We start from the raw sequence: 23554 nt of genomic DNA on the forward strand, positions 1-23554 counted from the left end.
TCCCCAAGAGGATTTGGAGGAATCCATTCTGGCCAGTGTTAGGTGCATACATTACAATAAAGGTGCATAGTCTGCCCCGCAGGAGACCCTTCACCATGACCCAGCGCCCTTCTTTATCATTCTGTACTTCCATAGGCTGAAAGTGCAAGGCCGAGCTGAACACAAGGGCCACTCCCCTCTGCTTCATTGAGGCGGAAGACCTATAAATATGTGGGAACTGTTTGTGCTTAAGGCGTGAGTCTTCTGATTTAGTCAGATGGGTCTCTTGTAGGCCAACTACAAGCTGCCGTCTCTATGGGGTCCCCTGGTTCTCACTGGGCCGCAGATCTGCCAAGGTTCCCAGGTCTCTGCTACGGAAGCGCGCTGCCCTCCAGGCCGCTCTTGCCGCCACTCCACTGCTAGGCCCCGATCGGGCCTACCTTGCCAGCGAGGCCTGCCTTGCCTGCACGCCGTTGGGGGTGCGCCCCCTCCTCCGCTTCACTGTCAGCACTTGGCGCGGTAACTCGTGGGCCACAGTGTATCACCCAGAGCCCCACACGCCTCCGCTGAGGCCCATCCGCAGACCCCAAGCCCTCCTACTCACTGTTCCCGGGGGCACTGCGAAGGTGAGCTCCGTGTCTGGTCTGCGGTGAGGCCCGCTCTGTCCCTCTGCTCCCGCTGGGCTCTTCTCCGGATGGCGGGGGCCCCTCTCGATGGTGGCCGCCTTCCGGCCTATGCCGCCGGCAGCAGTCGGCAGCCCCGGCCCTGCTCCCTCGAACTCCGCTTCTATCGGGAGATGGCAGGCCCGCCTCCACACAGCTTCTCACTCTTTGGGGCACCGCCGCCCAAGCCCCGATGTGTGGGACGGCGGCGAACTTGTCTCTGCTGCGCTCCCGAGCCGACTGCTCCTCGCCGGGGCCGCGCAGCCACCTCAGGGCCCCTTAGGCCTCACGTCGCTGCACCCTCATAGTTCGGACCCAGCGTGACATGCAGGGCACCAGCTAATGCCCGACGGCTCCCCGCTGCTCAGCACCGCAGGTAAGCGTGCAGATGGGCACCAAACAGAGCTAGAATCAATGCTGTAAAAGGCAAGGCGCCGGAGGGACTGAAAGTGCGTCCTACTCCGTCGCCATCTTGGCCACGCCCCCCACTTAGGACGAGGCCAGAGGTACCGATGGAGAGGTGAGTAATGGCAGGATCACGGGCGCCGCTTTACATGTAGCGGTTTTCACCATTCCCTTGCACTGAGTGAACCTCATGGTTTTTAAAGGGGCCTTGCGCTGTAGAACGGTTTCGCCAGGCCAGCATGACTCTATCTAGTGCTGCTTTTTCATACACCGATATTGCTGCTAGTCATCTCAGTTTGGTATAAGGGGTGTTTTTTGTCAACTCGATTTAACATCATCAAACACTGTCGCCGTTACGTGTGGGCTACAGTGGATACCGCTGTCTGTATTCTTTCAGAACTGAAAACCAAGGTTCAATTAGAATTTGTAAATATAGTGAAATAATGGGTTTTTGGTATCACCTTCAGAGAGAACCAATACTATCATTTAATTATCATTATTATTTTTTCACTAATTTAGAGCGGGCCTCCAATTCCTGAGCAGTGGCCAGGAGAGGTGAGGTTTGCTCCCAAGAATCATTGGGTGAGTGAAATAAAGTCTATTTTAAACATGATTACTATCTTTGGTAAGGTTGACTTATGAGCAACATTTTATATTAGGCTAGAAATATGTGTTCCATGTGTCTGTTATATGTAGTTTTTTTGCTTGGAATTTTTCAGGAAAGAATCCATTAGAGCTGTGGACCGGACTAAGAGACGCAGTAGATATTCCGCGTACAACAATATATCTGGTATCATTTATTTTGGTGTAAATACTTTGTTTTGCACATCTTATTTGCAGTAGTGTATTATTAGGTCCTGATGAAAGCCAGAAGGGAATGTCCCTGTGAAATGGCAGAAACATGTTGACCACTATACCATCTATTCCTGGCAGTTATTATGCCAAACTGTCATACACTCTCTTTTTAACATTGACACCATGAATGTTTCCTATTAAAAATATTCCTTGTTGTCATGGTAGCCAATTTTAAGTTATACACTTGTTTTTTTGTTTACACATGTTTCTCACTGCAACTAATATCTCACACCATTTCACTAATTTTTTGGCATTGGATGGCTGGATCCATCGCTGGTGGTCTCGGAGAAGTGGAGAATAACACACTATTCCAACAGGTGTGTCTCCCTATCTGGACAAGTATCCATAAAGAGTCCCAGATGATGATGCTCCGCCATATGGGTGGACTGATGGGATTCATTTCCTGTATATGGTGACACTTACACTACATCAGACACATAGTCCTTTTATTCTGCCTGTGTTTACAGTATAGACCGCTGACAGTCATATATGTTTGTTTCTACACGCCCCCAACTTGCCTGTTTTTAAAGAAAAAGTAATGATTCTTTTTATACAATTATGCTTTGCAAAACATTTTTATTTTTTATAGATTGCAGTGCATTTTTAACTTACTGGAGGATCCTATGTCTATTTGGTGCCTATTACTATTAATGATATGCCCTGGAGATGAACTATATTAAGTGAAGTTGCTTCCTGTAGTTTCCTGTGGACTAAAAATTTTATAAATAGGACCAAACACATGTTAGGGTGATGCAAATCGATGTTGGCAGGACAGTCTCACCTGAAAAGAAGCATTAGAGCCTGGAAGAAGGTGCGGAAGTTGTTGTGCTCAGTTATCGCTGTGTCTTCATCGTCCTCGTCAATATTAATATTGCCAAAGACCTGTGGAACCAAAAAGACATTTGACAAATAAGGGACAGCAGTGTCTGGGCTTGAAAATTAGCACAGTCGAACATACAGAAGCGTTGTATGCAGGATAAATCATGATGTATGGATCAAGAAATGGTGCTTCTTCTTCTTGACTTCTGCAGACCCCATTGAATCCCAAATGGAAGTCAGAGACCCCAAGCCATTTCTGTGATTTGTTGCTCAACAAACAAGTACATTCTATCCAAACTCAGCACATCTACTTCCCTCTAACTGCATTTTCAAATATGAGAGCAAATGCACACCAATATAAGATCCAGGCCATATTTATAAATCAAAATGTAACCGTGAGAAATCAGAGCTTTCAGCAGAAGTGATGAGACCAAAGTAGTACCTGGACCTTGGACGGACACAGAGCTGCAATCGAGCTTGGTGTCGAAAAAGCTCAAGACTATGCAGTGTCTTAGCCTCAAAAAGGGGATAAAGACAGTGATTGCATAAAGAATACCAGTTGCTCCTTATGCAAACGTGCATGCTTCGTTCTGGAAAGTGCTACTCCGCCTATGGAGTATTTCAGCTCTGCTGAAAAGTGCAGGCATGTTCGCTTCTCAATACATGACTTGTAGGTGACTGGGGTCTGAAAGTGCCTGCCCATGCAAAGCAGTGGATGAGGGAATGTGCAGTCTGAAAAGCCCATTTTGGCAAGTATGTGTATACATTCAAAAGATCACTGGAGCATGCTCAATTGCAAACAGTGACTGTGCAAATTCACACATGCTCCATATTTATACAAGTTTATATGAGGTAAACGGCTAATATGGGCTAAGTAAACTACCACAAAGAGCAGTGAAGCTTTAGTAAGAGGCATTTGTTTAGGTTTTACTATTGTTGAAGGTTTCATTAACTTACAAACCTGACAATGTAAGACATGTTATTTAGTCTATTTTGGAATTATCAACACCTGAACCTTTCCTGAAGGAATACTTCCATTGAGATTGCTCTAGCATTAGCTAGTTTGGTACGGTACATCATTTCTTTTTCGTTTGGAATATATCGTTCGCCAGATCCAGGAATAGACAGAATTGTGTTACTTTCTTTTCCCATAATATATGTAAGGAAAAATGTTTTACAGCGCACAAATGCCAAGGCGTCTTGCCGCGAACATTCCAGAAGCAGGCAGAGGACTCTTTATTTTATGTAATTAGTGAAAAGCCAAGTTTTTCACAGCTTTCTTAAAGAGGAATGATTTGATTGGGATGACAATGTTAGCCAGACAGTTATTGAATCTGCTGGCAACCTCATCGACGTCTGATGATATAGATACCACTATTTGTGTGTCATCGGCATAGGATACTGCCACAAACCCACATGAATGGATAAGTTTAGTCAGGGGGGTAACATAGATGTTGAAAAGTGTAGGTGATAATGACGAGCCTTGAGGTACTCCACAAGGTAGGGGAAAAGGATCTGATGTGAAATCTCAAAAAGAAACCTTTTGTTCTCTGGCTGATAGAAATGGGCTGAGGAAGGAAAGGGCTACGATTTTAATCCCGATGCTCTCTAGCCATCTAATAAGCATAGAGTTGTTTACCATATCGAATGCGGCTGAGCGATTGAGATGTATCAGCACAGCTCTTCCTCCCTGGTCTACCTCTTTCCGTATTTCTTATGTGGCAACCACTAAGGTGGATTCCGTACAATGCTGTGGTCTAAAACCATGCTGAAATGAGTCCAAAACATTGTGCATATCTAGAAAAGACATAAGAGCTTAATTTATTGCCTTGTCCAATATTTTTACAAGGAGAGGGAGCCTAGATGTAGGCTGATAATGTTTTGTATCGGCAGGATCATGGTTTTTCCAGTCTGTTGATAATGGCCGGAAACTAGCACCTTATTAAGAAGAATAGTAGGGGGCCTAGAGATCGTATTTGAAACAATTTGTAACACATAGGGATGACAAGGGTTCGAAGGGGACCCGGATTGGTAGATTCCAAAAGCCTGCTTATTCTCCTCATTTAAAAGGGTAAAATTATCTAAGGTATTAAAATCAGCTCCAACCTTGTCTTGCACATCCCAAAACCATCAGAGGAGTACAGGCCGAGATACCTCGGTAGTCAACCTTTTGGACAGACGAAAATTCTTTATAGACACCATTGACCTTTGCTTGGAAAACCTCGGACAGCTTAGTACAAAATCGTGTGTTGTGGTGAAAATCTGAGTATTGTTATATTTAGAGAGGGTATTTATTGTTTTGAAAGAGTTCAGTTGTGGAATCTTTAGCAGCATTAATAGTTTCTGTATAATATTTTGATTTTTCTGACTTAATCAGTGCTTTTTATTCATCAATAGTTACTTTATATTTCTCTTTTTCCTCAGCATTTTATTCTGTCCTCCACCTACGTTCCTGGGTCCTACATTTTTGTTTATAATTTTTTAATTCAGGAGTGAACCAAGGAGCAGAAGGGTTTTTCATATAAGATTTTAGAATTTTTCCGGGGCTAGCTTTGTGACAGCATTATTTATCCAAGTATTAAAATTGCTCACAGCGATATCCACATCGTTGCTTAGGACAGGTTCTTGATTATTTAATAAGCTCTCAAATTCACATCTATCGATTTTCCACCAAGAGTGGACCTTTGCAACTTTAGCAGGTTTGGAGAGATATCAATTTTCTTTCGAAACCATTATATTGAAAAAGACTGCTCTGTGGTCTGCCCAGATAAGTGGTGCATGTGGCCTCTTAGCAGGATAAAAAGTCCATGTCCATCCCATCATTAAAGTGAGCTCTCCTGAACAGTAGCTACTTGAAAGAGCACTAAGGCCCTCATTACAATGTTGGTCGGAGTTGCTTCTGACTCACACCTTTTCGGCGAGAGAACCGTCCGACCCTAGGTCGGCAGTTCCGAACACCTCATTGGGATGTGACCACACTATGAGCAATCGGAAACTTCCATCTCTCTATGGGAGCTTGTGCAGCGGGCGGAAATTGTCCTCAGCACAAGCTCTCATTGAAAAATTTGTGAACATCCCTGCACTGTGTGCAGGCACCCAACGGATGTTGAGGGGGCACCAAAGGTGCTCTTCAGCCCCATATGAGGAGGGCCAGGGGGTAATGGGACCCTCCTAGTGGCCCCCAAAGTTAGTTTCCAGCAGCCAATCCATGTCAGAAAGGCCGTCATGGACTGGCTGTTGGAAACCGACATCGTAATCCTGACGTCAGAGCCGAGCCTAGCGCCGCCGTCATTGAAGGGATTACTATTCCGCTCCTGTTCCAATGGGCTCACAAAGCCTGTCAAAAGTACTCTTGCGGTTTTCCCTCCGACTGCCGTAATCAAAATACTATGGTCGGAGGGAAATCTCAGGATGTCAGGCGGAGAGTCTCCGACCGCTGGTCAGAGGCTCTCCGGCTGACATCGAAAAAACGGGCCCTACGTATCTTTTCCTATTTCTAAGCTGCATATGTATAAGTTAGGAAATGAGACAGTGAACAGAAGGTAAATGTACACTTTTTTAGGATGCAGGTTGCAAATTACAAATTACACTTCCTAACGAGGTCAGAATTTGTTCATGAGATACTGTCAAAATATTGCATTAGCTCCTCACATTTTTCAAGGTGGTACATTAAAAAATAATGTGAGCAATCCACAAGCTTTATTTGTGAAATGAAGGCAAAAATAATAGCTGCGCACACTTATTTTCTTACACAAGCCTTTTTCAAAGTAGCATGGTCACTAAAAAATCAAAGCAGTGAGGCTGTGTTATCCAACATTTAGACAGCTACCCTATGGTCGACGGTCAAATGTGATCTCTTAGTGAGCAGCCTAGCAGTTTATACCTCACAAAGTGTCAACAAAATGCAAGACAATCTCAGTAGCTAGAAGATGTATTCGTAACATACTGAATACATAGCAGCACAATTTCACAATACCATTTGAAGAGAGAAAGGAAGCAACTGATGGTGTATTCACTATGGGCCTCATTAGGAATGTTAGATATTTGGTACAGAAATTATGGGCAGTTAAAATCTGTGATTCTGGATGATATCCCCATGGCAAATTCCATTGATTCTGAGTTTTGTCCCCAAAACGGGGAATAACTGCTCATACCGGGTAATACCGGGTCTTTTTCCAGGCAGTTTACCCCCATGACTGACATGGTCTGAGCAGGCGGAAAGTTTTGGCAGGAGGGTCGATGTGGTGCGGGGCAGGGGTACAGGGCAGGGCAGGGGTACATGGCAAATGTGTCTGCTTTCCCTGTACTGTTGCAGGGAATGGGCAGGGTTTGGGTCTTAAAGCTGCCCACAGCCCCTCCCTCTACAGCAGTGTAGACAGACAGACCCAGTCAGGCCCGCCTTTATATATTTTTATCAGATTTTGGTGGATCATACTGAAAGATGTTTCTACAAAACTGACTAATACCTTTAGAGTCTGGTTCACTTTCTTTTTCTTTATTGATTGTTGAGCAGGGTGCCTTAAGAACTCCGTCCTGAGGAATCCCACGAACATTTGTAGTCGAAGAAAGGCAGAAACATGTTGACCAGTAAATAAATGACACATCTATAGCCGTTTTCACTTAGCTTGGTTTTTAGCTCTATCCATTGGGGGTGCCAGAAAAAAGTTGTTTTGCCCACCAAGAGATAGTTTGAATTCACCTTTTTGATTAGTTGCACTCTGTCCCTCCATCCCCACAAAATAATTAATAGCTGCAGAATTAGGGACAACCCCGCTCCTCTCCGAGAGAGTTGTAGTCCACACTTGTACCGTGAGGTCCCAGTGTGAAGAGGGGACCTAAAGATGAAGCATTTCACCCTCGGGTGAGTGAAGGTTATTGCCTTAACACATACGAGCTTTGCAGTTCATTCCCCTTTCTTATTTCTGCCCCCTTCTTTTGTTTCTCCAGCTACGTACATAGTGTGAGTTTCTAGACAGACCAGTAGTACGGTTTTATTGGGTGGTCAATAGTCCAATTAGGCCCCTTTATTGCCTGAGTTTGTAACACGGATAGCACAGCATCTACGGAATGTTCGAGGTGGCACCTTCATTAAATACATGAATTTTTATCCTGATCAGTGGGCTTGTCAGTTACTGGACATCTTTCATACAGATGCAAAAGGAATGCTTTATCAAGTGAAATGCGTCTCTCAGTTTTTTTCAGTTTTTTTCTGTCTTGGGACAGAAGCACTTTAGCCCCACTTAGAAAACTATTGCCTTAGTATTAAAAAAAATCGATAATGGAATATGAAGTATGAAGCAGCTACACATAAACGTGCCCTGGCTAAGAGTATTTCCGGTGCAATCACCCCTCGGTGCTTACTGGTGTTAGGAAGGCTTTGAGATAATGCTTATACAAATCGATTCATCTTCATGTTGGACTGAGAGGCACTCATTCCAGGACATTACCTAAACAGAAGGTGCTGTCCAGAGAAAAATATTTACACATGCCTCAGGCGCACACATCCTTGCAGTCAATGGCCTGAGGGAGAAGTGATAGTCTGGAGAAAGAAACACACACAAGGGGCTACATAGATGCCCTGGAATAAGTAAAAAATTGCTGGTGCACAGACCATCCTCCAGGATGGTCGAAAAGCATACTCCCCGTGCCAAAGAGGAGAAACCAGCCAGTGCCCAAGCTCACCGGGGCGGTTTTAGGACAACTTCAAGAATGACAGCACCGCTGAAGAACATACGCTAATGGCTTGATTTATAGTTTGACAGACAGGTGGCCGTCAGGGCAGCGGAGGGCATTATGTACAACCCCTGATGGACTACCGTCCATCAAATTTATAGACGACCACTGATCAGCCAGCGGTCACTCTGTACTCTGAAAGGAACCACCATCACATCAGTCCCTGTCCATACACAAAAAGTTTGGTGGACAGCTGCTATCAGTTTTGATGGGTGTTCACCAAACTTTTTCAATCTTTTTGTTTTTCAGAAACAAACTCTAAAAGTAGGAGTTTGTTTCTGAAAAATAAAAAAATTATGACCCCCCCCCCCCACGCCGGAGATTTCTCCAAGGGTGTGGGAGTTATGTTTTTTTATCCTGTCCCCCACCGCCATTTATTTTCCTGGCAGTCACAGACAGGAAAAAAGATATTACACCATCCACCCTAGATAGGGTGGGTGGTTTGATGTCCTTTCCCACTACTGCATTGGGCCCTCACAGGAAATAAACTCCGTCGACGGAAAACCCGTCTCTAAATGAGGCAAGTGGACAGAAGGTTTGACAGGCTGGGCACTCCCAGGGCCGGCTTTAGGGCAGTACAACTGGTGCGGCCGCACTGGGCTCTTACCTGTGCAGGGGTCGCTGACCTCAGGGAGGGGGCACTGTGTTTACCAATAACTTATGATTGGAGAGACGAGGGGCACTTTTGCCCGGGGAATAGTGAGAGAATCCTAAGAGGCGGTTATGGGTTGTGGGGTGTGCCAAAAATGATTGTCGCACCGGGCGCCACCAGCCCTGGGCACTCCGTTGCCTTTGTGACAGTGTACCCTTTCTGCAACATTCTATTTTGGACCCTAAGTTTATACAGTTCTTGATCCAGATGCAAATTGACCAAGCTGTGCAGAACTGGCTATCTACAAGCCGTAAATGCTGATGTTTAATGTGATATTTCTTACCCAATATGAACACCACTTCTGCACAATGCCTTTCCTTCAACACTCACCAGCAGAGAATATTCCAAAGGAAGGTTTATCACTCTAGCTGCAAATCAGAGATATCCCCACTACCATACAACCCTAACAAGGGTAATAAAACCCTTCAACTAGCATAACGAAAGCACTTTCATCCAAAGTGGTTGGAGGGTGGGCGACCAAGTTTTTGCAGTATTCTCGGCATTTTTCTTCTCTTTCAGAAACAAATTGCTGATGTTTTTTCTGGAATGGAAAAAAACAATGATCCTGAAGTACAAGGAATTTTCTTCTTGTGCATGGCAGTCATTGTTTATTTTCCTTGCCTAGGCCTGTCAGGGGAAATACCAGATAAGTGCATTCTTCATTATCGTGACTACTCACTAGGTCCAACTAGTGAGTACCCCGCCCTCCATGGATGTATTATTACAAACGGTGTTGTCTCCTGATTGAAATACAGTTCTATTGTTGTGTTCTTCCTTTGAGGACAACATGGTAGCACAACTTTCATCTGTGGTTTCACATTTACTTAGCCATTAAACTGTCCTGTATCTGGACCCATTGTTGGAGGAGTTCCTTCTGCAGCAGCCGGCTGCACAGGTGGCAGATGAGGATAAGAGGGATGTAGTTTTAGATCCTGCAGTCGCAGGAGCCACTCTTCCAAAAGAAAAAGCTTTCCCTTGTTGGGATCTAAGATTGCTCCTAAGAGTCCTATTTGTCTCCGGGGACAAGTGATAGCATTTCTTTCTTTCTTTTAAATACTTTATTCAGTACGTTTTTCAACCATAAAAGTACAAGACACATAAAAATACCTCAATAAAAATTACATTGCCAAAACGTTAAGAACAGCAAATCTCTTTTGCCGAGAGACTTTCATAATTGCATTGGCGACCTGTAATGAAATGCCTTTTATCAGAAATTAGTCCAGCTGGGGAAACAACTGGTGTTATACCTCTTGAGATGGGCTGACACCACGAGGGGTGTAGAAAGAAGCATCCTGCAGATCCAGTATTGTCATGAACTCCCCTTCAATTAGGAGCTGCAGGATTTCTTACAAGAACACCATCTAAAACAGTAGCTCTTGAGGTATTTGTTTAGCTGTCGTAGATTCAAGATTGGTCTTCATTCTTGTAACCTTTGTTCTAATGAGCAAAAAGCACAAATAGAATCCTCCATTTTACTGGCATAATGGGGCGTTCTTCAGGTCTCCTACCCATATCATGGGGAAGATTTCAGCTTGTAGCACACAAATATATTGGTTTGGTGTCCTGTGTAGAGAAGATATCAGAGGTCTCTGTGTGAGTTCAAGAATATGCCCAAACATCACCAGATCCGTGGGCCACTGATACAAAGATGATATTCCATTCCTCAAATAAAGCCAAAATGCTTCCCCACACTGGGCCCTTTGACGATGGAATAGGGGGCAGTGCGACCACTGCCTGCAGGAAGTCAGTGTCATCAAACAGAATCCTATGGTCCTAACTGAGTCCACCTTTTCAACAAAGGGCTGGTGGTATTCTTTATTGCCGCTGGGAATAGGTGTGTCAGTAGGATTGCTGGCATGCCTGAAAAATTAGCAAACAGTAAGATTAATATTCTTCTCAGTACGAGGACTGACCCTGCCTCTGTATCCCCAATAGGGCTGGAGACAACTTTCTTGTAGTGATCGTTTCTGTATGCCTTCATGCTCTGGAGTACTTCACCAACATGTTTCAAAAACAGTGACTCTCCATCAAATAGCATGTTCCGGAGTCCACCTGAACTTCAGCCTTAAACAAGTACATCATTGCCAGCACCATCAATGCAGGGCTGCTCCTCCTGTCAGTTGGCTGAATCATGTTGTGACAACGTCCAACACTGAATAAATTATAGCAGGAGAAGATTTCTCTCCTTTGCATAAAATTACTTTAGTGGGGTACAGTGCAAGATGAAGGAGGGTTTTGGTATCTTCTCTGCGATGGTTGCATGACTACTGAATGCGTCCAAAGATTTCCTATGAGACACTATGGTGTGTTCTTTGAAGTGTTATAGTTCTTGAATATGCATTTTCAAACTTTAGCTACTGCTGTCTTCGACTGCATCACCTTTAACCACTTGGACGCTAAGGCTTAGAAGGCTATATAATGAGATTTCCATTGAAATGAATGGGCAGTGCATGACGAGTTACCCTTGTCATTAGCATTGAAGAGGTTAAGTCTTTATTCGTAATGTGTTCTACAACAGGAATCAATTTTATGGACTTATGAGGAAGATTCCTAAAGTCGTATAAGTTACAGTCCTTGTCCTTACTGGGGACTGGGAATTCGAATCACTTTAATACATTTTCCAGAAGAGAATTGAATACAACTAAGTTATCCAATGAGTTGACAGGTGGTGGAGTGGGTGGGTTGGTGGCATACAGTCATCCCATACCATCCCCACCAAATGCAGGATGTCTTCGTCTACTTCAACTTCATGATTATCATATGTGCTGTAACCTTCCTGCTGGCTCCATAGAGTATAGAAGTTATCTGCAGCTCTTGTAGAGGTTGTTGTGACAGCAATTGCATTTGGGAGCGAAGTTCTTGCTTTGGAGAAGGTAGAGGAGATAAATAAAAACGTGCTGCAGGTGGTGGTGAAAAGTGAAAGAATTGTGGCACAGATCAACATTTAGGCTCATCTTGGAACCTTGAGTAATAATGTGCCATCATTTGCTTAATGTTTTTAACTTGCACCATGTTTTGCCTGTGACATTGCTCCTCCACCTCACAGAATGGACCATTATTGATGGTCATAATATGAGTCATATTGCTATTACCCTTCATCTGGGTGATTCTAACAAGGTTGGTAGAAAGAATGATAATCTCCCATCTCATTATGGTCATCTGCACCATCAGGTATAGCAAGACCCTGTTCTTCATCCAGATCTTGACATTCAACCTTCAACTGTGTAGGGCTGTAGGCCGAACCAAAGGGATCTTCTTCTGGGTCTTCTTTGTTCAAAGGTTTGAGTGGAGGCTGTGGTGAGGTTTTTGCTGGTAGAAGTATATTCAGGCCATAGCATTGATGGAATACCCTTTTCAGAAACAACGATAACCAAAGGTGATGCAGGAGTTTGCTTCATTTAGGGTGCTGACATATTCAGTGTCCTTGGCGATGGTTTCCAAATCATTGGAGTTATCAACAGTAATTTTATTGGCAATATCCTTGTTAACTTATGGGTTGTCATGGACGGCAGCAGAAAAAAGATGAAAAAAAGTAGTCTGAATCACCCTGATGATGGAGCCAACATCTGAGGGTTTGGAGTAGACAAATTAGTTGTTAAAGGGGCTGCAGGCTTCTGGAACTTCTTAGCCATACATACTACTCCAGGAGATGGATAACAACCTTTGGGAGATTTTACTCTGCCTTTCTGCAAATTTTTTTAAGTGGTTAATTAGAAAATGTAGGGGCATCATTACATGAAGTAGTTTTGGAATCAAACTTTTGTTCAAATTCCTGTTTTTACAGGTTAATCGGGTATATGTGGAATTCAGCCCGGGTCGTCTCTCGAAGAGAAATCTTCTCTTCCCTCTGAAACCACAGTAGTAGTCAACCATCTCGGCCAGTCAGGGTTTATATGGACAGTTTCCTACAAATGTTGCTGTTTTTGTCCTTATGGGTGGAAATAGGCAAGGAATGTAGTCTTTATACGTTTCCTCTGCATTGAGTCTTAATTTCCCATAAGCACCACTAGGATTTTAATAAGCCTTTTTTGGAGATTCTTACTTGGTTTCTTCACCCTTCTGAGACAACCCACTGTAATCCTTTGGTGAGAAGATGTGTACATTTTCAGGGTAAAAATTGATGAAAAAGTCTTATCTGAAGATAATTAACAAGAGCTCAGAGGGATACAGATAACTTGAAGTAGAAATCTGAAGTATGGTGAGCTCTGGCGAGAACTGAGTTTCCTTGCCCCCACCTATGTTGGTTGACGATTGGGTCTTTTTCAATGAGGGAGTCTGGCCGCTAAAGTGAAACTGTTTAAAGCCTTTTCATTGTATGTTTAACATTACATTACTATTCTAAAGATACAATGGCTCTCTCAGCTTGAAACCTGAGTATCATTTTAGAATGTGACCCTATGAAAGATCCAATGCTAGAGAAGTGTTAGCTACTTGTTTTTTTTTTAAACATATCAACTCTTCCCTGAAGAAGCCACACCAAGTTGTGAAACAGCATGGAGTCCACTCAATTACCTGGGATAGAACTCAGAAACTCCCAACAAAGCCTGCCTTTAAAGCCATAAGCACCAAAGTGCCAGGAGCCATAATCTTTTTATTTAAGTTACACCCTGACAAAAAAAAAACATAAAGAGATGCCTTTGACCCATGACGTACCTGCATGCCGATGATTGCGTAGATAAAGAAGAGCATAGCGATCAGAAGGCAAACATAGGGCAGGGCCTGGAGAAGGAAATAGAGAGAGCATTAAACGTACTTTTTTTCAGAAAGCTCACGTCGGGCCTAAAATAACTCTCACTGTTCGGGAAAAGGATAGAAGTTTCATAGCCACACTTGTACCAAAATGAGTTAAAGCATTTGTTTGTTATATTCAGTACATGACAGCACATATTTCATTAAAACACATGTTCTTAGGGAATATTCCACTAGTGGGTATGGAAAAGAAAAGGTAACGTTCCTGTAACACCAGTTCTCTGTCATGAATATCTTCATTAAACACATAACACTGAATTGTGCTTATGTTCAGGATCCTAGAACATTTTTTTAAAAATGGAGAGAAAAACTGTCTAACAAAGCAAAATATAGAAGCCTATGAACAGACATATTTTGTTTTAAATTTGCATTTTTGAAATGGAGGAAGCAGTAAAAAATGTAAAAACTTAATATAAACCTAAACCTAAAAATTGTTAATAACATATAACATGTATGCTGTCCAAGAACATTTCTTCCCTTCCCCTTTTTAAAAGTAATGACAATTAAAAACAATTGTTACCATATCCATAAAGGCTGGCACAGAGAAAAAGAAGGCTATCACTTTAAGACTGCCACTGGATCAACAGAATCCCAGCATGCAGCACAGTTACAGTTATTCACCCATCGACAGTCTAATAAAAAGCTACAAGGTCTTATGACCAAATCCTTGTTTATTAAATAATTACGTACTGTACAGATATTATCCATATCTCTCCCTCTCCCTCCCTATATATATATATATATATATATATATATATATATATATATATATATATATATATATATATATATATATATATATATATATATATATATATATATATATATATATATATATATATATATATTTATATCCTTGCTTCCATTACTACTTCTAGACTCACTAGGACCCATGGAGGTTGGCGTACACACCGCCGGATAAAACCGGTAATTCCCATGCTCTACTGCTTCCAAAATACGTACGCTCTTAGGAAATACAGAATCCGTGGACAAGTATAATATTCTGCTGTTTAATGCACAAAATGCGTTTCACCAAGAGGCTTGATCATATATATATATTATACAAAATAAAATGTATATTTAGTAAATGTAATTAAACATTGTGTTTAACGTAAATTAATTTCTATTTTTAAAAAAGTTTTAAAATGCAATTTCATGCCTTTTAAAATGAGTCAACTATTCTCTTTTTAAATAATATAATATTTAACTTTGTATATTTTTAAGACTAAAAATACATACATAACCATAATAGACCTCTTCCAGTACATATGGGATCTGAAACCTTTAAAAGTACACATTAACTCACAACATATGAATACTGAAACCTCCGTTAAAGGAAAGGATACTGGACTATGGACAACTGGGGATGTAGATGGTATATGTGCAGTATAGCATTAAGATCAAGATGATTCTGTCTAATAACTCAAGGCTACTTACAATACTTAGAGGTCTATCTATTATGATGGCGGGCGTACTTTGTCAGCCCGCCTTCGCCCCGGAAAATGGGACCGCCCTCTAAGGGTGCGGCGGTCCCGCATGGGCAATTAGGATGTGCCCCCTACACTGACAGGCGCATTCTGCATTTTTTGCATTTCGGCGGGCGGTGCTGTCAGCAGCACCCGCTGCAAAACAAAAAAGGCATATGTGCATTTGCATGCACAACGTGACAGACACCGCGTGGTGCCTGCCACATCATCCATGCAAATGCAGGGGGGTACCATAGGTACCCCTCATGTACACCCCACCCCCCAACATACTGGGGGCCCGCAACGAGCCCCCAACTGAGGAAACCGCATGCCTTTCCGTTGCGGGCACGCCGCCACGGATAGACTGCTTCCCGCTGTCATCATGTCACCATATTCAACCCTTTTCCACACAGTCGACTCGTTGACCGGGCGTAAAAGCGGAGGACGATCTTCCCGTCCGCCGTAGTACCCCAGCCATCATAATATGGCGGGAGAAATGGGAGGCGGGCGGGAGATGATGTCAGGCGGATCACCACCGCCATGCGGGCAGTGGCGATCAACATCATAATAGACCCCTTAGTATCTACTATGTAGAATCTTTGCCCTGTTGGGAACCTTTTCTGCAGAACCGAAAAACTTCTGTGGAACATACTGGCCACAAGTTGTAACTGCCATCTGCACACAGAGTTACTCTTCACTACAAAGATTAATAACATGTTCAATACCCCTACCCACCTATGATGCATCAGAAGCACTTTTGTAAACATTTACACATGGACACAGACTGCACAAAATTAGGTAGAAAAGTAATATAGTAGTTACCCACCACTATGTAAACTATAAAAGAAACTAACGCACTCATTGGATGATGTCATCTGTGATGGCATCAATGACGCCATTTGATCTGTCATCAGTGATGTCAAAAATTATGTCATGGAACACGTCATGAGCGATGTAATATGGGAGCTCATAATCAGTGCATGGAGAAGGCGCACGTTTTAGTTAGCTCCGCTAACTATGACAGGTGTTGTTCTGTGTTTTATTTAAGTTCTAAACATTAATGCTGTCACTGACATATTCACCAAACTATAAAGTCACTTTAACCTTTGTTTTTTCTGGGAGTGCAGTGTCACGATAGAAGCCATGGCTCTGCCATAAGCATCCATGGTATAAAGCCCACACTTGATGCCGAACTTCACTCCATCACAACCATCCATTAAAGATTGGTTGAGGCTAACTCCGCCCTCCTCTGGAATAATGGTAAGCAGCTGTGGAACGGACTCCTGCAATGCATGGTAATATTGTTCCAAAAGGCATGTGGTGTTCACCAATCGCATGGCTAGGCTAGTTGAAGAGAAAATATGCTTCCCAAAGGTGTTCAGCCTTTTGGATTCCCTTTCCAGTGGAGTGCAAGGGAACTTATTTGGATGATCTTATATGTTGAGACCTAGACCACCAGGCTTTTCGGGGAAGAGTTATGGGAGTGGAAGTAAGTATTTCCTGGCGCAGGAAAATTACATCGGGCAATCATGCGATGCACAGGAGCCCCCGTGCAAGGTTTGGCCCAAGCTCCTAGAGGGAGGTCAGTGAGGGGAGCAGTGGTTCCACTGAACAGGATCCTGGATGAAGTACCTCCAGCAAGACGTTTGTCTTGATCATGACAGCTGAATGTCAAGGACCTCTACTGCAGTAAGCGTCATGGTGGCGAAGGACGTGCCTTCCTCTGACACAGGGCTTGGATGGGCAAGCATGGCAGAGTCTGGTGAGGTGACCAGACCACTAGCATCATACAATTCCTCATACCAGTTTGCTGCTGTCTCAGGGTCATCTTCTAGGGAACCAGACCCTTCCTCCACATCTCCCCCTTCAGGAAGGAAGGACTGATCTAGGAGTGGTGAGTCCAGGGATAGGTAGGGCCTGGAAAGGCGCTGGTTCAGAGTCGGTAATGATGATGGGCTAATTTTTTAGCTGCACAGGTGTTTTGGGGTTGGCGCCAGAACGGAAGGAACAAGGGTGGAAGAAGGTACCCATGACGATGTAGGTCCGGATCTGGCGGTAGACCCAGAGGATGGGGTCCATGACCCTACCCACCCAGGTGTGGCCGCCCCAACCTGAAGCGGAGCTGATCTATGCCACCTACTGGTGAGTAAAGGTACTGCTCACGATTTTCCGGATCCATTCTGATACCTGTGGAATAGACTAAGGTGAGGAATCTGTGGTTAGAAGTCTCTATCAGAATGGCTAAACCACAATTCAAACAGAAGAACAGCATTGAAATATAGAAATCAGCACCATTAAGAAAAAACAAAGACTTTGTAACTAGAAAAGAACAATAAAATGAAAGTTATTGATAACAAAATATACTCTAACAACAAGCAGTGATGTCGTCAGTGATGTAGTTGGTGGTGTCATAAATTATGTCATCAATGATGTTACTTATTGTTTCATCAATGATGTTCTGTGTAATATAATTTGTAGAGCAAATGGTGGCATGCATAAAGCATATGTGGAAAGTTTCAGTGATGTTATGCATTTGAGCCCGAATCATAACTCTGTTTCCAACTGTTTTTTGTTTTCAGTGATATATAAACATATAACTAATTAGACCATGCATTCATGTCTGCACATGCAAGTATGTGTGTGTAGCAATGCATAGCTATTTAAATCTATAATATAAGAAATTGGTATTGGGTAACTTAGAGAAGGCCTTGTAGTGAACTGTGTAAATTGCTATTGAAAACCCAGTCACATGCAATAAGAAATATTCAATCTATTAAGCTAACATGGCAAAGGCCTTAGAATCAATTAGCATTAACATGAATTAGCTATCTAGTATATGAAGCACTATTAAACTGCATATTCAAATCTATGAATGATTAAAAAATGGGAGCCCGTGAACAGTTCTGGCTGCTATAAATTGGAGGGAAGTAATTGATCAGCCAACCCCTCGTGTAGACTTCTTGAAAAGACCTTGATACAGATAATTACCCCTGCTGTCAATTATAGCATGGCAGTGTATTGTATCCACTTTATGTGTATTTTAATATTTTGATATGGAGAGTTATTTTATTCCTAAGATAGGCTACAGGAATCATCACTATTTTAGGACAAGCCAAGGGCAATACTAATATAACTAATCTTGCAGGACTCACCAGTGCGCCTCAGACTTCCACAGGAATGAAAGGGATATATTTTTGTAAGAATTCATTTTTTTTTAAACAAAGACATCATAATCTCTTGACGGAATGATCCAGTGAAAACGACTCTCAATTATTTATTAACAATACAAACAAGAATGTGTCTTCTATTTTTGTAGAAGATATGAATAATATTATATTCAGCCAGGAAACATAGATGGCTCAAGAATATAGAGGACATCATAAAGAAAAAGCGTTCAAAATAAGATCATTTTACTTCTGACCAAAAGCCTTTGACTAGTAAAAAGGCATTTAATGTCTAGGGACACAAAGTATACGGAAGAAATGTGTGCAATATCCCTCTGTGTGACTGCAGAGACAGCTAAAGGATCTGTGTTAAATCAAAAATCACAGAAATCCTCTGAATACCTACATTTGGTTTTACCAAAGAAAACCATGAATCCGTGCTTCACAGAAAAAACATAAATGACCTTCAGGTGTATGAGACAGGAATATGTAGACCGAAACATTACGCAGATTACACAAATAACTTTAGACTCGTTGTCCAAGCAAGTACCCAAGAGGAATTAGCAATCAACATTTTATGTAAACATTAAGATATGTTATGGAAGTATGGATTTGGATAATAATGTTTTTTTGTTTTTAAATGTCACCCCTCTAAGACACAAAAGAATATGCTAAGTAGTAGAAAATACTAGACATTCTATAGTGAGACAACTGTCACAAATTCATGAACAAGGATTTCGAGATGCCTTTAGGAGCTCAAGAATGCAAGTGATTTAGAAGTTCAAAGAGTACTGTTAGGTGAAGAACAGTCTGATACCATTGAAAATACAGGAATAACCCATACTTTGCAGCCCGAAGCTGAAGAACTAATGAAACAGGCATCAGACATGTCAAGAAATTAGGGTCCATTTATCCTTGACAAACAATACCATGTTAGAAAAGACCAACTCTGATTCTAGTTTCCTTTAAATGAAAAGGAACTTGCTGCTATTTTTACTGACAAATAGCCAGGTTTTAGTCCTAAAGAAGAGCTACAAACGTGGATCTTCGATGCACATTAAAAGATATCCAGAATACCTGGCTGTTCCTCCATAGCGCATTCAGTATTTAATAGACCTTTTATGGAACGTAGAACCTTAGCCTATACACCTTAGAAGACTAGGGTAGAAATGTTATCTCAAAGGTCGTAGACAACATGTGTCTGTAGGGTATCTTGCACTGCGAGAGAAAGGTTGCCATGGCAATCTCTACAACTAGGTAGCCTGTTCAGCTTATTGAAGGTTGCAGCTGAAGAAAATACACTGAGATAATGTAGTCCTCTTCATAATGGACATATATAATTCTTGCTTTCAGCTGGCAAAGTTTGATTGAAAAACACACATGAGCCATCATACTATATTTCAAATATCTGGGCATTGGACCCCTGAAGGTACCGTAACACTCTGATGAGACGACAACCAATGAAAGGTAGCACAGGACAAATGTGAACAAAAACCCACCAAACTGCACCAACCCTAACTATGTTAGAGAAGAGCTGCTCATGATAAAACACTGCTTGATGTTCCATCCTGTAAAAACGTACTGAATGAAGACTGTCAACTCACAAATATTTTTCACCATTGGCACATGGCCTGAACAATGCATGTCCTCAGAAGCCCTGAAGGCAACAGCATGCATAACAGAGAGTTGCCCAGCTTTGACAGATCTCCTCGTGGTGGCCAATAATGTTGAGTACCTCTTCATGAGACTGAGAGCATCGTTGATGTTAAAGTCCTCAACAGAGCATCAATGGACTTACCCATGAAGTTGAAAGGCTGGTGGAACTGTAATGATAAAAAGGTGTGTTCCCCTGCCCAGTGTGCCCAACACCCTGTATAGTTGGTATTTTGACTTTAATTTGCCTTGGTGTCATGCAAATCGAAGAGTGCACGCAGAGGCCTAGCCTGTCCCAAACTATGTGAGGTCCTGAGTCTGCCCTGTGACCTGGTAGAGTGCACCAAGTGTACCCTCATTGTGGTTAGTGGACTACTGTCCCAGTCCTGGGAATAGCACAGAAAGTGGTGGGCCAGCATACTGTGTGTGTTTTCTTTAAAGAGATCAGTAACTCTGTCACTGAGAATAAACCTTTTAGCTCACCTTTGTAAAGTTCTGCCATTACATGTATAACTATAACCCTGTGCTGACATCAAGTGCATGTGTATAGTGTGGGAACATGTGTGGTTTGTGTAACATGTGTGGTGATCAATCTTATGCCTGAGTGAGTCGAAGAACTAGAGTCCAGTGGGTTCCATTATGGATGCTCCTGACCTAGCACAGCCCCGGATGGAGGGTGAGGATTGTGCTCCCAGATAATGTAAGTGTATTGCTTACATTTCTGTAGCAGAAAGGAAGAGATCGAGACATTGAATTGAGGAAGATTGAGACACAGCTACATTTAGAAATTCCATAGGATTTTGTGAACATGGAGCTGCTCATTAGTCTTTCTGACCACTTCTATTTGGTGGATGATAAGGGTAAGAGCTGGAACTTGCAGTCTCGGCTGTGTGAGGTGATGACGTTGCTAGGTGAAGACTTCCTCTTTCGTTCATCCCTGCTTACTTTTCAATTGGGCTGATGTCAACCAGGTGCAGAAACCTCTCACCTTTTTGTGCCTCTGTTGCTGGTGAACCAGGATGGAGACAACCCTAGTCCTACCTGCTATGAAAAGCGCCACTTTACACAAAGGCTGTGTCAGGAAAGCAGACAGAGAAGGACACTTGAAACGAGATCCTCCCTAAACCATTTCTACAGTTTGAGACAGTAGATCCACATTCCCTGTCTCCCTCTCTAGAAGTTGTGTATAAAACTGGAACTCGCATCATCACTCGTTTGGTGTCTGAATGACAGCTAACCTCCCAGAGGTGAGGGGAATCACCTGATGTCTCACTTTCTGCTGGAGGAGCTGTTGAGCCCAAAAACACCTGCAAGCGTGCCTGCCTGCCTGTTGAGATAGGGAGAAATTCCGCCTGAGCGTGAAAAAGGAAAGACTGTCCAGGAGGAAAAAGGCTCAAGATGTCCCTAGTGGCTCTGGGACATCCAGAGAGAGCTTACTTTACTGGAGTGATCTAGGGAGACCCCTATGTCACGTGTGCCCCCCTGGTCTTTCATTCCAGTTCCTGGTGGGAACAGCTATTGTGTGATCATATTGGGCCTAGCTGGGGTTGCAAATGCATGATTGCCATAGGAGCAGACAGGGGCTACAACTTCAGAGATCCTCACAAGCCTGGATGGGGGCTACAACTGCTGTGATTGACCTGAGGTCTGTCTAGGGCTGCACCTACCTCCGGTCCTATTGGAAACGAAAATGACGTGACCAGCCTAGGTTCGGCCCAGGCTCTATCTGTCCTTGATCCATGCAGAGATGCATTACCAGAAGATCAGAAGACTGCCATAGCAAGGATTCAACCTGCATCACCACAACAGGCTCTACAGACTGAGGGTGAACAAGCACGCTGACAGATGTGGCTTGCGATCAGCTTCCTCCATGACCCATAGGACAGGGGTAAAATGTGTCAAGTGAACCATAAAATATGCCACTCAGAAGAATTCTACTTGATAAATAGAGATGAAAGGACAAAGTAATATGTTCTTGGATATTTCTGACAGGGCCATAAGAAAAGAACTGGGGGCGTAGCAGTCACTGTACTGTATAATGGGATTGTGGTTGTTCAATGGCAGCCTTAAAGAAACAGCACCTTAATTTAGGTCTCACCTTAGACAGCACTTTTTTGGTAGTTTAAAGGGGCCTTAGAGCTTGCCCTTTCTTTGCCATTGGTTTGCTTCATTGTCACTCTTATTTGATGGCTCCTGTTTGGTCTTTGTGCACTAGCTTTACTTTCACTTTGTGTGTTTCTCCCTCCCTTGGAGCATGGACCAAGTAGTAATTTCCTTGATTCTGAGTGTTCTTCCGTTGTGTGTGCTTTTTGTCCTGGTCTACTTTTTTCTTGAACTTGTAGCATTCACTAAGAGTGTGTATGTTTGTAGCTCTTCTTTGACTTGGTCTTGTTCCGTGCATTTGGTTTCATCCTATCCTTCCCTCGTTGTTTGCTTTCATACATTTTAAAAAGTTCACTTTGCAAGTAAACTGCTTTTCTCCAAATGCTCTTTTTAGAGCTGTGTAAACATCCAACTTTCAAAACCTAACATTGGGTATATGTTGCAGCATTAACTAAAAGTGCATGTGATTGGATCTAGTGTTTGTCTTGTTTCCAATCCGTGCTTTTGCTTTCATTTGCTCCCCTCACTTTTTGTTTGCTTTCCAGAATTTTATAAACGTCACTTTGCCAGTAAGCTGCTTTTCTATGGATGCTTTTCAGAGCCCAATTTTTGAAACCTAACATCAGTTACATGTTGCAGCATTCACTAAAAGTGCAAGTGTTTGTAGCTTGTCTTCTTCTTGGTACTGTTCCCTGTGTTTGCTTTTACTAGCTCCTATACTATATATTGAGAGGCTATACCATCCATACAATTCGACAGGCCATACCATACTGATCCATTCATTACAATGACAGGCCTTAATATACAGTGACAGGCCGTACCGTAACATACCATACTATACACTAACAGGGCATACCATACCATACCGCACTATAAAAGGTCATAGTATAGTCATACCATACCATACTATGCCATTCATGCAATACTATACAATGACAGATCATACTATACCTCATTATATAATTGCAGGCCATAACATACCATACTACACCATACAATACTATACAATGATACACCATACCATACCTTGGCAGGCCATCCCATATCATACTTTACAATGACAGGCCATACCAAACCGTAACATGCCAATCAATACCATACGATATCATACTATACAATGACAGGCAGTACCATACTATACTATGACAGACCATACCATGCCATACCATACCATACTATACATAGACAGGTCATAATATACCTTGCCATACAATACCATGCTATACAATGACAGATCGTACCATACAATAGCATAATAAACAATGACAACCCATGTCATACTATATCAGGACAGGCCAAACCATAACATACTAT

At 42.6% G+C, this 23554-nt stretch overlaps 1 protein-coding gene across 14 annotated transcripts in view; it reads right to left on the reverse strand.

Annotated features, from left to right (window-relative positions):
- Positions 1-23554, reverse strand: part of CACNA1A (calcium voltage-gated channel subunit alpha1 A) — a 1308076-nt gene that overhangs the window by 414189 nt on the left and 870333 nt on the right. For all 14 annotated transcript variants that reach the window (XM_086961990.1, XM_086962030.1, XM_086962039.1 and 11 more), the window contains 2 exons: positions 13759-13824; positions 2683-2783 (listed from right to left, as the gene is read on the reverse strand). In XM_086961990.1, coding sequence (XP_086818116.1) covers positions 2683-2783; positions 13759-13824 — 167 coding nt within the window. The remainder of the gene's footprint in view (positions 1-2682; positions 2784-13758; positions 13825-23554) is intronic.

The sequence above is a fragment of the Lissotriton vulgaris genome, chromosome 1_1 (genome assembly GCF_964263255.1).
Source record: "Lissotriton vulgaris chromosome 1_1, aLisVul1.2, whole genome shotgun sequence".
Taxonomy (NCBI): Eukaryota; Metazoa; Chordata; class Amphibia; order Caudata; family Salamandridae; genus Lissotriton; species Lissotriton vulgaris.